General features: G+C 42.5%; 1 protein-coding gene across 2 annotated transcripts in view; it reads left to right on the top strand.

The window, feature by feature from the left end:
* LOC139624942 (sodium channel protein type 5 subunit alpha-like) overlaps nucleotides 1–16972 on the top strand; it is a 121722-nt gene that overhangs the window by 77219 nt on the left and 27531 nt on the right. For both annotated transcript variants that reach the window (XM_071484380.1, XM_071484379.1), the window contains exon 19: nucleotides 6462–6585. In XM_071484380.1, coding sequence (XP_071340481.1) covers nucleotides 6462–6585 — 124 coding nt within the window. The remainder of the gene's footprint in view (nucleotides 1–6461; nucleotides 6586–16972) is intronic.

Genomic DNA, 16972 nt, shown 5'->3' on the forward strand with positions numbered 1-16972 from the left:
AGGCTTTTGTTCCGTGAGTAATAAACATGGCTGCTTGGTTTTTTTGTTAAATATGTAATATTCTGACGTCTAAATAATTCATGTTGTTTTTGGGGAGTGTCCTCGCTGGCTCGGCAACATAAATGTAAAATGATTTTGTTCTTATGTCAAACAATGTGTTAGCCGGCGCGTGACCTAGATAGGCCCTTAAATAATGTACCAGCAGGAAGGTGCTGCTGATACCTGAATAAGGTGAGTCAGCAGATTGGTTCAGGTTCAGCTCTCTCTCTCTCTCTCGCTCTCTCAATACTGACTTAGATTTTACCTGTGTGACTCTGTGACTTCTTTGACTTGGACCTCTGAACCTTCATGGGTCACGTCCTTTGTGATTTGACCTCAGTGACTCAGACTGAACTATATTTTACTTTTTTACAAAACATTTTGATTCTGTCTGTGAAGCTTTACATTTATGATTCAGAGAAGTTTTGTGCCTGACCTGTCTTTCCTGTCATGTCCTCTGCGACTTGGACATGATGACTCGTTCTTCTCAAACCGGACGTTTAAGGCTTGGAGGTGACCTCTGTAACCTGGACATGACTTGTAAACTTGGACGACCTGGAGACTCGAAGGGACTTTTATGGTTCAGATATAACATCCGTGACTTGCACATGACTTTCATGTCAGCTCGGACTTTGACGTTCTTGAACATGACTTCCTTCATGGCTTGGACATGACCTCCATGACTTTTATGACCCAGACATGACTTGTGTCACATGGACTTTTGGACTTTAATGACATTATGGTTTCTATGGTTGGGACATGACCTCTATCGCCTGGTCATGACCTATGACTTTTATGATTTGGCCCTAACTATTTTAGCCTCAGACCTGTGTGACTTGACCTTTAACAGTCAGAAAACACAGTTTTTCATCAGGACTGTGCAGTTTTGAACTTGACATTTACGACTCGACCGCTGACTGGGCCCCAAACACTGATGATTCTGGACTGAGTTCCCCTTGAGTCCTGACAGTCCAGCCAGTGGTACAACACAACAACAAAAAAAACAACACAATGAAGCTGTCAGTTAGAGCTAGATTCAAGAGAAACAGGGATGGAGAGAATGAAAGACAGAGGTGGAGAGAAAGAGAGAGAATGGTAGAGTGAGGTAACGGTTGTATAGGAGTGTGCCAGCCAGTTCTCAGGTTGCAGGTCAGTGATATGTGTTTGTTTTGCCTCTGCAGAGGCCGCAATCCTTGTCTAACACCAACATATTAACACTGAGCCTCTGTTTATTTATAGCTCTCTCTCTCTCTCTCTCTCTCTCATTCTTCCCAGGTGTCTCTCTCTCAGACGACTGTGTAATGTTGTAGACATGTCTGCTGTTGGGTCCTGTAACTACACATCTGTCTCCTACCAGCATGTTCTCAGCCAATCAAATTTAAAACAGAATGATCATGTGATCACATCCTGCAAAAGTTAAACTTGTTTTGATTTTTTTTGTGCACTTTTATGTGCTAATGACCCCCCAGCTTATAAAGTCTTTTTTATCAAACCAATCTATTGGTTTTGCAGAACTGATACTACAACATGTAGAGGAAAACACAGGTTTCGTTACATATGTTGAACCACATGTTTATTGTTGTAATATTTAAAAATAAATATTTTAAAATAATATAAGATATAAAGACATTTATTTCAAGATCTAAGAGCAGAAACATTCTTGAAACAAAAATATGCAAAGACATGTATTGGCAGATAGCAGCTAAGCTAATAGTGATGCTAACAAGGCCAACCACTGCTGCTAAATGGCACAGGATGAGCATTCATTCATCTCCCTCCTGTTATCTCTACCTCTCTCCCAGCTGTAATTTCATGTTTCCTTTCCCTCCCTCTCCACCTCTTTATATCTCTCGCCCCATCTCTCCTCTCCCTCCAGGTCTTTTGTATGTAATTTATTTTGGGTATACAAACAGCTCCCTGTAAATAGAAGCTGTTAAGCTGCTCCGGCACTCGGTTTTAATAGACCCCGTGTTTGGTTATGTAATGATTAAATACCTGACCTGCGCTTTTAATGGCGTCATAAATCACTGAGCGTGGTTTTACTGTCTCGTACAGCTTGAATCAGCTGGCTGAGGTGGTTGCAGTCAACAGCAGAGGTCAAAGGTCAGACTGCAGTGTTTACAGCAGCAGACATAAAGGTTTCCCTCCATATGTTCATGCTGTGAACAGAGGAATCACAAGATCTTAAAATGTCCGGAAAGTTCATTTAAATTATCTTTATTTTGGTCATATAGTGTCTATAATTATTCATTTGATGTTTCTTCAGACTTTCTCTACACTGTTTAGATACCAGATATTATTGTAACCACGACAACAAAGCTCATCTAATGTTGAGGAAGAACTTATTTTAACCCAAATCACCACCTTTTCCTAAACCTAACCAAGCCATGCCAGTTTTATAGTAACCATGGCGACAAAGGTAGGTACGCCGCTCTCGGTATAGTCAATTTTTTTATTATTGTAACCATGACAACCAAGGTCCAGTACGTTTGCTGCTGTGAGGTGATGGTGATTTCAGGAGACACTGCTGTGGGTCGAATCAGAGGGTTGAAGAAAACAGCCTGTGGTGGTTCAGGTTCAGTCTAGCATCAACTTTCACGTCATAGATACACTGATTCAACATCACATTAATGTCCGTAATGAAACTATGGAGGAACAGCGCTGGTATACTTCGACTCTCACTCAGTCATTCAATGTATTTAATGGGTTTTGGTTGTGTTGCGCTGATGAGAGTCTCAGTCTGAGAGAGTTGGAATCGGACTGGAGCGAAAACCAGTTTTAGACCGGACCTGGGTTCATGTCAGGTCAGGACCAGGTCCACTTGGGTCACATTAGACTACGAGTCCATGTGTCACTTCAGCTCCAAACCCTGTGGACAGTTATAAACACCTGAGCTTGTGTGTTTGTGCCAGGTGTACTTTGTCCACAGCTGCTGTGTGTGGGTGTGTGTGTTTGTGTTTGCTGCCCTGGAATGGCAGCTTGTAAAACTGACTGTGCCCCCACCCCACCCCCACAGTCTCTAGCTGGCGACCTTTGACCCCCGTAGGCTTCAGGACCCAGCTAACAGATGTACAGGTGTTGTCTGCAGGACAGGTGGACTCTGTAGTTGTGCTTTGATTTCTCTTTGTTATCAAATGGTCGACATCAAAACATCCTGAACCTGTGACTGTGCTCACATCACAGACACACTGCTCCACCGTACAAACACACAATGTTGTGTCGTCTGAAGAATGAACAATATCAATTAAAAAAATCTTGTGTTGTCATCATCACTTTTAATTACATCAGTGTCAATTATACCACAACTGAGTCCAAAACATATTTTAAATCGTGGTCTTTCCCAGGAGGTCAAAACCTGACGCTGGTTCACGGTGGACTCATGAATTGCATATCTGTGTGTTGGTGTGAGACAGCTGAGTAAAAATAACAGATTGAGGAGACCAGGTGCTTGGACATCATACACAAAGTGGAAGGGCAGCGTTAAACAACATACACCAGACTTCAGGGAGAAAAATTCACATTCACGGCAGATAATCCAGATCTGCTCCAGAATGTGACGGCTTCTTCCCAGACCCATGTCCCGTCCCTCCATGAAGTTTGGTGCAATTCGGTTCAGTACTTTTTGTGTAATCCTGCTGATAAACTAACAGACGCAGGTGAAAACATAAGCTCCCGTAATCAAACTTATCCCATTTTGCATGAAGCCAACACACAGTTTAGTTTCTGACCTGCTTGCTCAGCTTTGCACGTGACGTCGTACAGAATTAATCTTTTAGCCACAGCTCATGATCTGTTTCCTCCTCCTCTGTCCTTCGTTGTGTTTCTCTCTCACCGTCAGTCAGGATGAAACATACCTTATCTCTGCATTTGTTAGCACAGCACAAAGTATGTTGCGTACGTCCTCGTTAGCAGTGAACGCAGCGCGCCTCAATCTAACGATGGATGAATGAAATGTCTGCTGTCACTATGGCAGCTGTGAGACGATTCTACCTGAAACACACACACCGGTGTAAACACACTCAGATTTACAGTGTTAAAGGAGAGAGAGAGAGAGTGTGTGTGTGTGTGTATGTGTGTGTGTGTGTATGTGTGTGTGTGTGTGTGTGTGTGTGTGCGTGTGTGTGTGTGTGTGTGTGTGTGTGTGTGTGTGTGTGTGTGTGTGAGAGAGGAGGAACATGGAGGCTGAGGGCAAAGTGAGGGAGTGTGTGAGGATCTTGTTCCTCTTTCTGATACCCCCCGATAATGTATTGAGTTATAGATAACACACACACACACACACACACACACACACACACACACACACACACACACACACACACACACACAGGAATGATAAGTAGGTGCAGGATGTGTCCTGTGGTTTCAGTGTCTGTCACGGTTGAGATGACAGACATGCCAGCCTGGTTACAGCACACACACACACACACACACACACACACACACACACACACACAAAGGAAGCTGAGGTGAAAATATTTTAGGGGGTAGATTTTGAGAAAAATGCTGTTAAACCTTGTAGTGAATGTGGGAATCAGGTGTTGAGAAAGTCATCACAAGCAGTTCAGTATTGTTACTTCTGTGGAATCACTAAAGCAGATACACACAGTCACACTGTGCTAATAAATATTTACAGTATTTACAGTATGATCGGAGCTGTGTGTCATGGAGGGAAGATGATAAATATAATAACAAGGAAATAAACAGGATGATGACGGGATAGTGCAAACAGTAAGATGCTTTGTCAGCACCTGGTTTGTATCTGATCGCTGATAATCACCACACCACACACCACCACAGTTATCCAGATGGTCGGACGTTAAATCTGAGTTTCTGTGAAGTTTTGAGTGTTTTGAACCTGATGAGTACATTGTTATTATAACTGATACAAAACCAACAGAATGAGTCCTGAGTTGGAGCGAACCTCCTGCAGCCTCGTCCTGATGGAAGTGATCAGATCACCTGTGTGTGTGTGTATGTGTGTGTGTTACTTACAGCTCTGAATGTTTTTTACTGCCTTCAGCTCCTCTCTGGCAGCACAATAGAAACAGCTTATGAATAGAAATACATTTAAACCCCTCATTATGGACGTCAACTGTCACAGGGTTTCAGCCCAAGGCTGCTGTGTCTGTGTGTGTGTGTTTGTGTGTGTGTGTGTGTGTGTTACATTATCCATTTTTTGTGTGGATCTCTTTCCATGTGTAAGTGTGTGTCAGAGATTAGGTGTGTATTCATGTCTGGTTGGCTTCACCTCTGTTTGTGTGTGTGTGTGTGTGTGTGTGTGTGTGTGTGTGTGTGTGTGTGTATGTGTCCAAGGCTGGCATTCGTCACACGCCGCTTTCTGTTCCCAGACTCTGAATGTATTCATGAGTTAGCTGTTGACTCAGGTAGTTAGCTCACCTGTCCACACACACGTACGCACACACACAGACACAGACACACACACACACACACACACACACACACACACACACCCCGCTGCGTCTTTGTCCAGAAAACTTGCCAAATTTCCTTCCTCGGCTCTCAGCAGAAAACCTGTCTCATCCCTCCATCTCCCTCATCCCTTTGTAAAGTTAAACTCCCATGATGCTTAGCAAACAGGGACCTTTGAAGTCATTTGGGATGGTGGGGGTGAGGGGGGGATTTCCTGACGTCTAGTTTTGCCCAGATCTCAGAGTCAAAGCGAACAGACGGCAGCTTCCTGCGGGTGGGAGGGGGGGCTTTGGAAGGTGATGCCTCTCTCTGATTCCTCAGCCAGGACTCCTGTCAGTTATGTAACATTAAATCTGACTCATTCAGCCTCAACTGCAGCAAAATGATGCTGATGATCACACAATCACACACCATACTTTACACAAACAAGACCTGCAACAACTTTAATACTGATACTTAAAGCTCCACACAGTCTAAAGGTAGATGTCCATGTGTTTGTGATTATAAAGCAGGTCTAGGTTCTATATTAATACTGTGAAAGTATCAAAGCCTCAGTCCACAGAGAAATGCACACAGCCTGTATTCAGAAACTGAGCCTTAAAACCAGCCATCAGGACTTCTGGAACTTTGTTATGTCACAACAAAGCAGTCACCACACTCAGCCACTCTCCAAGCCCCGCCCACCTGGACCCATTATCCAACCTTGCAGGATTTGGTTTCTCTAAGTGTTTGTACATTTTTATTGGATCACTCAGAAGACAGTCAGCCAATCCCGCAGAAGCACCACGGGAAAATATTCTGACACAATCAGACAAACTGATCAACCTATCACAGCGGAGTGTGTTAACACTGATGATGATGTTGTTGTGTAAGTTCAGTTAGAGTCTGTCTGATAGCAGTGTGGTGCATTTATCTTCCTTGGTAGTTTTTTTTATCCTTTACCTTTATCAGAGAAGAGCCTGATGAATCTGTTTCCTGCTGTCTTTATTCAGCAGAAAGACGATATCAGCCTATCAGAGGGCAGCACGGTGGACCTGAGGAAGCCTGGAGAGGAAGAGGATGAGTACTCAGAGATGGCTGAAGAGGCCATGGATCCTGACAACTGCTTCCCAGACAGTAAGCGTGCACACACACACACACACACACACAGCAGCAGCACTGCAATGGGTAAGCGTGGCCAGTATAATCTTTGTACTGCTACCCTTCAGTTTCACATGCTTTCACTAACCATGAACCATTTGCCCCAATACTTTCATTCTGAGATTTATGGGCCTGCACTGACTAACCCGGGTGAAACGCAAACACCTTGTTTCCTTTCAGACTCAGCTCATTTGCTGCTGGAGCACAGACATTTGTCTCAGACTCAGTTCAGCACAGCTAGCATGTTCACAGCACAGAGACACAGGAGAGAGAGAAATGTTGGGGGAACACTGGAGTGCTACTGGGCTAACAACAGCCAATTAAATCCCAGCTCCACAGCTGAGGTCACCTATGACGTATTATGTTCCATAGAGAAGAACTTCAATTACTAGAGAACGTTTATCTCTGCCTCTATGCAGATGACTAGCTGTTGTACATTTGCCCAATGAGATTGGCCCAACTGATAAACCAGTTCAGATTCAGTCTTTATACATTTTGATTTCTCCAGTAGTTCATGTACTTTAGTTCATGAATTTTAATTGTAGTAATTTTGAAAATCAGTGGAGGAAAATTATGTGAATCTGTTGGATTCTTTGTAATAAATTGTATGAGCTGTATTTTGGATGAGGTGTATCTCACTCTGTTGTGTCCCATGAGCCAGCTCAGTGTAGTTGTATGTAAACTTCAACATCATCATCATCATCACACATTCTGCACTTATAAGGAAATTTACAGCGTGGTTTTCCAGTTTTTGTCTTCACCTCTGTGGTGTTGTTTAGATTATAAATACAAACCAGGAAACTCCACTGATCTCAGTGTGTGTTCCAGGTGTTGGTATAAACCCTTAGTGTCTTCAGAGGGAGCTGTGTGAATCTGATAAATGTCCTCAGGTGATGTCACTTGAGTCAGCATTGGTCTGGTCTGAAGACAACAAGTTAGAGAAGTAAAAGAAGAGAAAGAAGTGAACTTACCAGACCTCTGTGGCCGCGGCTCGTCAGTGTCAGGTGATCTGGACAGATCAGGACTTGATAGTTCATTATTGTCTAATGTGTTTAAACACATCGTTGTTTTTGTGGTGGTTGAATTTTAATAGTCTGAGCTGCATCACAGTGAGTAATCAGGTTGGTGGTTGAAAGCCTCTGGGAGCTGTGATCCTGCAGTCACATGATACTTTCACTAACCATGAGCCCGTCCCACCACCCACTTGCCCCAATACTTTCACACTGAGATTTATGATCCTGTACTGACTAACCCAGGTAAAACGCAAGCACCTTGTTTCCCTCCTGACTCAGCCTGTTTGCTCCTGGAGCACAGACATTTGTCTCAGACTCAGTTCAGCAGGTCCACGACAAAGAGACAGAGCAGCGGTGGAGGAAGTAGCTTGTATGTTCTGGATCTTGACAAACTAACAGAGTTCAAATGAAAAAGAGGAATTCACATTGTACAAACTGCTCAAACCTCATATTTACCATTTGAGTTTCAGAGGTGATGTGAGTGGCTCAGACAGAATGAGGTCAGCCAGCTGGAAAACCCTCTACGAAGAACAAACACAACAGAAAAGCATCTCCAACACCTGCAGTGATGAACAGTGTTTGCAACTGACAAACAATGACCACTTGACCGAACATCTTGCAGTTCAGGATGAATTCATGTAACTACATCATGCCCAGATCTTTACCCGACGCTCCCCTGGATTTTAAAAGTTGTGCGTCCTTGTTCACGTCCTGCAGCTCAGAACCACGTCTCTGTGAACACGAGATTCAAACAGGCAGACGCACCGTGTTCAGTTTTGAAAAATGGCCGCTGCCTGGTGACAAGGCTGCGCTGCTCATGTTTACAGATGTTTGGACACTTTTTGAACATAAACAGAGCAGGTTGATTCAGTATCAGAGAAACACACAGTTTATTGATACCTGAAATATTAAGACCTGCAACATGGAAGGTCATACACATCACATTGTACCCATTTTAATAGCTCTTGTGTTTTAACGTAGTAGAGTGAAGCTTTATTGTCCACATTATTATTTGGTTTGCAGACAGCACCAGTGGCTCTTCTGCAGCTTTCAATCACGTCACATCAGCAGATGAACTTTGCACAGCTGTCACTGAATTGTAGATTTTTTTTTTTGTGCGCGTTGAGGATTTCTCCTGCACATCAGCAGAAAAGTAAGTAGAAAAACAGCATTTGAGAAAATAATCACGATACTAAATGAAATGCTTGATGTTTGGCAAATCATTTGGAGGTAGTGAGAATAATTTCAAAGTAACCTGTCAGTTGTGCAGCTGTTTTTCAAAAGCAAAAATCATACATTTACGTATCTTTTGATTGTGTTAAATATCAGTATAAATCTGTGGCTCCTTCACAGCTGTTACATGGTCACTGAAATGGTTTATAAGCAGACAGAGCAATAAGAAGAAAGGTATATCCATGCTGGTAAAGATATTATACAGAGCATCATTATGTTACAATGTTAGGTACCAAATAAAACACTGCAACAGAAGGAGTATCCACAAACTACAAACACACCTTCATTTAATTGTTATGAGCGACGTTCAGAGCAGCTGCAGGTCATCCTCAGGTGAAACCCAGAGGGAGAAAACAAGGGAAATGGAGCAAAAATACGTCAAAACAAGTGAAAAATGAAGCACAGACACAAACAAAACACAGCACACAAAGTAATTCAACTGGGAATATTAATGTTAATACAAACAAACACTAAACATGACACCATTGACTGAAACATGCGAAGCAAAGGCAGACAAACAGAAACCCCAAAAACCAGAAGTGAAGTCAGGAATCAGGGTCGGGTTCGGTGATGCTGACCCTGGTTTCATTTGGTTCCAGATCAGACTTTGTTGTATTGCCCACGACTACACGTTCATTTTCCATCTGCAGTAAAACCAGAGCTGTTTCCTGTAACAGGCGCTTTGGATGAAAGTGTGAGCCAAGCAGCAGATGTTGTATTAGCTTTGATTCATTTAGAAGATTGATGCGTCCATCGCAACTGTCCCAACACGCCGCCCGCTTCTTCCTGATTCAGCAGAGTCCTTCACAGCAGGCAGACGTTTGTCACCGGCTGGACTCAGATCAGCTGCTGGGGCGCCGACAGACGAGGGATGAAACATGAACAAAACTCCTCCTTTGCTGCACAGTTTTGTTTTTTTTTTCAACAGCACGTCTGTGTTAGTGTCTGAGATACATGAGCAGTTAGTGAAGAGGAGCCATGACAAACAAAATGACCAACAAAATGACAAAAGAGGGAGGAAAAGAAGAATGAAGCTGAAAAGAAAAAAAAACAGGGAACAAAGGAGAAGAAGACATGAAAGAATAAAACAAAGAAAAACACAAAGGAAAGTTTAGGATAGGAAAAAGAGAGCAAGGCAGATGTGATGATAGTAAAAGAAATGGGAGAAAAAAGACAAGAAAGAACAAGGTGAGGGAGATGAAGGGAAGAAAGGAGAGAGAAGGGAGAAGGGAGAATAGGAATGAAAGGAAAGGAGAGAAGGAATTATTGTGGGAAAGAAAAAATAAAAAGGAGAAGAGGAAAAAGTGACAAAAGAAAAAAGATGCAGAAAGAGCAGGACTCATCCTTTCCTACATCTTCATCTTCATCTTCAAAAGAACATGGATCTACCTGGAAGAAAAGGAGGGAAAACGACACAGGCAGTGAACAGGAAGTGAATTAAATGAGAGGAAAGAAAAAATGAAAAATAAAGAGACTTAATAAAAGTAAGAAGAGAAGAGAAGAGAAGAGAAGAGAAGAGAAGAATATCTACCAGATGTGGAATGAACAGAAAGTGAAGAGAGACAGTGGATGAAATGGAAGAAGGGAAGATGACCCGTTGACCTTTGACCTTGCTGGTATCAACAGATTTCAGGTACAGAAACAGATTTCGACCTCCGGCGTGCTGCTGCCGGAGGCCTCCCTCCTGACTCAGCTCACAGCCCCCTCACGCCGGACCAGTACCACCAGGACGCTGACACAGCACCGCGGCTACTGAGTGTGTGTGTGTGTGTGTGTGTAGGAGCAGTGGTTCCCGCAAACCGGCCAGCTGTTGCAGAATTAGGCCAGAAAAATGACAAACCACAGCAGACAGACACCAGCTGTGTGTGTGTGTGTGTGTGTGTGTGTGTGTGTGTGTGTGTGTGAATGTCAGGAGGAGGCAGTTTGCGTCTCAGAGACAAAGGGACCATCTGGAAGTTCAGGACAAATCCCAGGATGTAGGTTCATACACTGAGTCTGTTGTTAACATCTCAACACTGTCACATGTTTAAACTTGTGGTCGGTGGTTTAAAGACTCGGGCTTCATCATCATCATCATCATCATCATCATCATCATCATCATCGTTACAGCTGATTATCAAACTTCACTGCGTGGCACCAACATCAAATGCTCAAATTTAGCTTCTACTGTGAACGTGTGTCTCTACTGATGGTCGTCTGTTGGACTTGTGCTTCTCAAGTCATCCAGAAAACGTCGGTGTGTGTTTCTTTAAATTTGTATGAGTCGTTGTTGTAACATGTCCAATGGGAAACAGTGTCGAGTTTAACACAACAATTTAAAGACAAAGTAGAAGATTTGATCCCAGTGACAAGTCCTTCAAATGTAAAACAAATCCATGATTATTCTTCTGGTTCTGAAACAGTGATTTTGGTACCAACACTTATGTATCCATGAATGTTTTGATGTTGGCATGAAAATATGTCAATCAATGCCTGGCTCTGATTATTAGTGAAACATTTTACAGCTCTGGTCTGATCTGATCTTGCAGTTAATTCTTAAACCTTTAACTTGTGTAAAAACACCTTTACAAAATTAAAAAGTCCCACTTTCAGATTTTTACCTAAGTAAAACATTCTTCCAAAGTGCCGGTGATGCAGAACAGCAGGATTATTATTTATTTTATTTATTATTATTTTAGGATTATTAATGTGTATGTTGCACATAAATTGTGGAGCTTAGATTGATTTTAAAGTGAGTAAATAGTAAAAGTACAATATCTATCTGTAAAATATATTGGGATGACATTATAAATCAACACTAGTGCTGGAAGTTATACTTCAGCACCTCTGGCTTTTGTAGCATATTATAAAACTGAAAGAAAGATCTATTTTATGGTTCCCAGTAATTACTTTATTATATAATTTGAACAGAAAACATATTTTCAGTGCTAAATAATAAACTTACTGAATAATTAAAATATTCTATTTTACTGTAATATATGATGTTTATTACTTGTATGACAGTAGAGACTGTTCTACTCCTGTGTTTACTGTAAGGTTTAGATGGAGGGCTCCACTCTCCCATGGGGGGGCTCTCTCACTAAGTGCAGTTCTTCTCAGAATTCCTCTTTGATTCCTGGAGTATTGGTTCACACACATGGGGAAGTGTTGTTTTCCCTCTGGGTCTCCTTGTTAAGAAGGTACCTTCACACTTCACGCCTCTGTTCTATTTCCAGCCTCGTTGCCCCGGAAAAAACACTTTTCTTTCCCAGAGAAAAGTGTTTTTTTACGTTCCGGCTCCCGTAGCAGCTGCACCTCCCTCTCCTCACCTCTTGTCTGATTTTGTCTGGAGATCAGCTCTTCAGGTGAAAAATCTAATGATCTACAGTGATACCATGTAATCTTCTAAATCTGTTAAATCAAGATGTGCCAGGTTTCTTTTCTCAGAGTCGATACGTGAAAGTAGCTTCAAAAAAACAACTTTTCACACGCACCTCCTGCATTGTCACATCCAGGCGACTGCACCTTGACCTTTTCTGGTGCCTCTGCAGCGTCTCCAGCATGCGCTACAAATGTCAAACAGTGTGTGGTACATGACACAGTACCACGACACGACAGGTGTGTGTTGTCTTCAGCGGGTTAGAAACTCACCTCAGAATATTGAGCTGTATCTAGTTGTTTATCTTCTTGTAGAGCAGAAGGAAAAAATCACCAGATCTGAGGAGTTTGCCTGTATTTTCTTTTGTTTGTGTCTCTCTGTGATAGTTTATGTTCCACACAGAGGTGCTTTTTCAGCTATGAAGGATTATGTGTGTGTGTGTGTGTGTGTGTGTGTGTGTGTGTGTGTGTGTGTGTGTGTGTGTGTCTCTGTCTGTGTGTGTGTGTGTTCCTCCATGCTGTGATTACAAAGCACAAACAACAGCATGCCTCCCTGCTGCTCCCTCTGGCTGTCAGTAAGACAGAGTGTGTGTGTGTGTGTGTGTGTGTGTGTGTGTCGGCCTGAATGGCGACGCTCCCCCGCCGCTAATTATTCATCACGCAAGAGGAAAGGTCGGTGGAACGGGAAAATCTCAGCGAGCGGCCCTAACGAGTCGGAGTGCTGAATTTCCTTTGATCAATGAAGGTCATTGGTTTTATATTTCCTGCTTTCAGCTGATAGAGTCAAATCAAACAATGTGTCTTTTAGCGGGGGGTAAAAGGGGCAATAATTAACACTGAGCAGAGGAGGTCAGGTGCTCAGGGGTCCAAATTCCACTTGACCCATGAAGGACATGATACAAAGGATTTGGTGACATTTGCTTACCTGCTCTGTTGATGAGAAAATTTAAATAAATATCAGATAAGTTAAATATCTGCATGCAACACAGAGACACAGTATATTGGCCCAGTTCAGCTCAGACTGGAAGCAGATTTCCTCAGCCACTCACACGAGTTTATCTCTTCTATCTTCCAATCACAATCTGGTGAAATAGTTTGTATAAAGAAAAAGAAGTGACGCAGCAGAAATCTGCCTCACATCCGGCACCGACAGTCAAACAACATTATAATATATATTATTAAATGAACTAGCTATGCATCTTTTCTGAAATTTTAATTATTTTGTTTTGTTTGTTTGTTTTTTTTCTAATATGTGTAATGATGTTCTTTGTACTATGCACATGGGGACACAGCTAAGTGTTTACAGACATTAAAGTTAAAGAATAGGTTTTTCCACATCAGTTATCCACATCATCAGTCTGCAAGCAGTTCCATGATTACTAGAACTAGAGCAAATGCTTGCTGCACCACACTTGTCCCTGAAATATGACCAGGACCACTTTCCACTTTCCAGACAGAAAGATTCACCCACTGTGGCACAATTACTCATTTCATTATAATCTCCATTCATCCACAAACACACACACACACACACACACACACACACACACACACACACCCTGATATACACTCAGGTACCCTGCAGGTACAGATAAACTATATCATCAGCTAACATACATTCAAAAAAATCTAATTATATTAGCTCACATGCAAATATAAAAATCCAATATAGAAATTCACCACCTTCTTCACACACACACACACACACACACACACACACACACACACACACACACACACACACACTGTGCTGTCTGTGCTGACAGCAGGCATTAGATTAGCTGCCCCATTAGTCCCCTAAATGTCAACTCATTGGTTAATGTTGTGATGCTGCACAACACGCGATTGAGAGGAAATATTTGAGAGAGTGTGTGTGTGTGTGTGTGTGTGTGTGTGTGTTTCTGCCTCAGTGAGCAGTGTGTAAGAGGCAGCAGCATGGGTGGCGCCTCCCGCTCCGTCGTCCTGTCACTGAAAGGTCTCAGGTGAGACTCTGGCAGCAGGAAGGGTTTGCTGATGAATTTCCCTTGAGCAAGACATCAACACACCGCCTCACTGAGGCTCCAGGACTTTATCCTGATCAATTAAGATGTTCTTCTCACCATGAGTTCACATTCGACTCACATATTTTCCTTTTGTGGTGAAAATAGAGAGGATTTATAGAACTTTGCTCCATTTTGCTCTAAAACAGGTGAAATTTAATGAATATTTTAATATAGAACTAAATTTTTAAAACCTAATTTTGCCATAAGAGAGAATTCTGTATTATTTTAAGTCTCACTCAGTCAACAGCTGCACAGGAAAAATGAAATCATGCAAAGTAAATATTGAATTCCACCAGGTTTATTGAAAGTGCACAGTTTTGGTTATAGACCGTTGTCAGTGTCGACTGAGGTGATGCAGGTGTCCAGTTTAAAGCCTTGTCATGAGGAGTTTGTGCTGAAGGCGGCGCTAGAAGAAAGGTCACGGGGTCATAATGTGCCAGAATCTGACTGATGCATTTCAAGTGAATAGATTTGGTTGTTTCCTGTGTGTGCAGCGTCTCAGAGTTATGTAACCAGACTCAGTCACTGGCTGTGTGTACGGTTTCTATGATTAGGCTGAAATTGTGGGTGCGTTACAAATGTGTGTGTTTGTATTAAATGTGTGTGTGTGCTAGGGATGGTGCATTAATGTGGAGGCAACAAGGGTCAAATGCAGTCACCTGGCAGGGGGTCATTCAGCAGCGTTTCCTGAGTAGCATTCAATAACAGATCGATGCTGCGCAGCGGAGAGCGAGCGCAGCTGAAGGAGGCTTCGGCTCCACCAGCAGGTGATGTAATGAGGCATTTAGAGCTGCATTCAATAAAAGTTTATAGCTGCAAAGTGTTTATTAAGGCTTCCGTCAGTTCAAGCAGAGGGGGTTCCCTAACACACACACACACACACACACACACACACACACACACACACACACACTGATAATAACTCTGCCAAGTGGGCTGATTGAGTGTCGGATTACCACTCGCCTGTTTTCATTGGATTACTCAACCTGCGTATCGGGGAAAAGCCTATTAGTAGCCATGGAAACAGAAAGCCGGGGTAATCAGAGCTCTAATTACAGATGTGGGCGGACGCTGCAATCAGCAGAGTGAAGAGCAGTAAACCCACAGCTCATGCTCTTTTCTGTCCGGCGCAGGAAACCAACACAGATCTCAGTGGAGAAAATTAGATGTTATTTACCCCAAATATGAATTACTGACTTTGTGTTCATTAAAACCAAAATCTTAAACGCCTGCTGCACACAACACAGGTAGTTTCCCACACAACAGCAGGAGGGAGTCTCACTGTCTGTTCCCCCCCGGCAATATTTCAAACTGTTAGAATATTCTTTTTAAGATGCTGAAAATGACTATTATTACTGTTATTTTCATCCCGAACAACCACACAGGTCGTTTTTTTTAACCCTCTGATACGACCCATAGGAGCGTCTCCTGAAATCGCCCCCCCCCCACAGCAGCAGGCGTACCCACCTCCATCGCCATGGTTCCTGTAACAACGGTCATGGCTTGGTTAGGTTTAGGCACTAAAAGCATTAGATAATGTTGGGTTTGCATTAGCAGTAACGTAAACCAGCTCTGATGCGTCTGTAGGAAAGTAAACATTAATCTGCACGAGCTCAAAAATTATCTACCCAAAATAAATAGGTTTCTGTTTTTCAGCCCTTTTGATTTTAGTTATAATTCTGGTGAAAAGAGACTCTTACAAAAAAAAGATAGTGAGAGACACTGAACAGAGGCACGAACATGGTAGAAATGTTGGGGCATAAAAAAGGGAATATTTGTGCTCTAGTTGTGCTAATGTTGTACTAACTAATGAACTAACGGTTACCAAGCAATATTTTAAAATGTTTTTAAATTTTTCATTTTTAATTATCCCTTCAAGCTGCAGTTCTCATAATGACCACAAGGTGGCTTAACGAAAAACCTTTATTGATGGGAAGAGAAAAATCCTTCGCTCTCGACTCTCTCTCTCTCTCTCTCTCTCTCGTTGAATTGACAGTCACACTCAGCTGTGGTTCTTTTATTATATTTTCTAACCTTGTGCGTATTCAGGGATGGTTGACTGAAATTACATCTCTCTCAGCGACATCCTGCCCTCTTCTCAATAGTCTCTTTCTGTCAGCTACAGAGCTCCCATCATGCCTTGCTAGAGGGCACGTCGGCATCACTCATTCCACCAATCACTCTGCTGAAGTTCCCAGTCATGATTGTCAGTGAACGTCAGGTTGTGGTCCGTCGTCCCGGTCGCCTTCCCACACAAACCAATTGAATTTGTTCGCGACAAGCTTTTAGTGCCACGGGCAGCAGACGGACAGATAACAGGGAGGCGGGAATCTGATCCTCGTTATCAGCAGTCACTCAGCAGATGATGCACTGCAACACATAACAAGTCACTGACTGATTATATTTCAATTTGATGGAATCATACAGTCGTTGATATGTGACATATTTGCTCAATAATTTAACTTCAGTTTCCTTAAATTTAAAGAAAACTAAAGGGAAATTTGAATGGGAAGCTTCGGGAGGTTAAATACAGTTTGTCCACCTTCGTACAGTAAATAATGTGAAGAAAATAAATGTGAATTTGAAGTGAAGGCTACAATCTGCTATAATCATCACTCCATTACACACACACACACACACACACACACACACACACACATACACACATACCCACACACACACACACACAGGGGGAGGATTGTTGTGGAGAAGCGGAAG

The sequence above is a fragment of the Trachinotus anak genome, unplaced genomic scaffold, assembly GCF_046630095.1.
Source record: "Trachinotus anak isolate AG129_WGS33_773 ecotype Australia unplaced genomic scaffold, CSIRO_AGI_Tana_v1 ptg000009l, whole genome shotgun sequence".
NCBI classification, from domain to species: domain Eukaryota; kingdom Metazoa; phylum Chordata; class Actinopteri; order Carangiformes; family Carangidae; genus Trachinotus; species Trachinotus anak.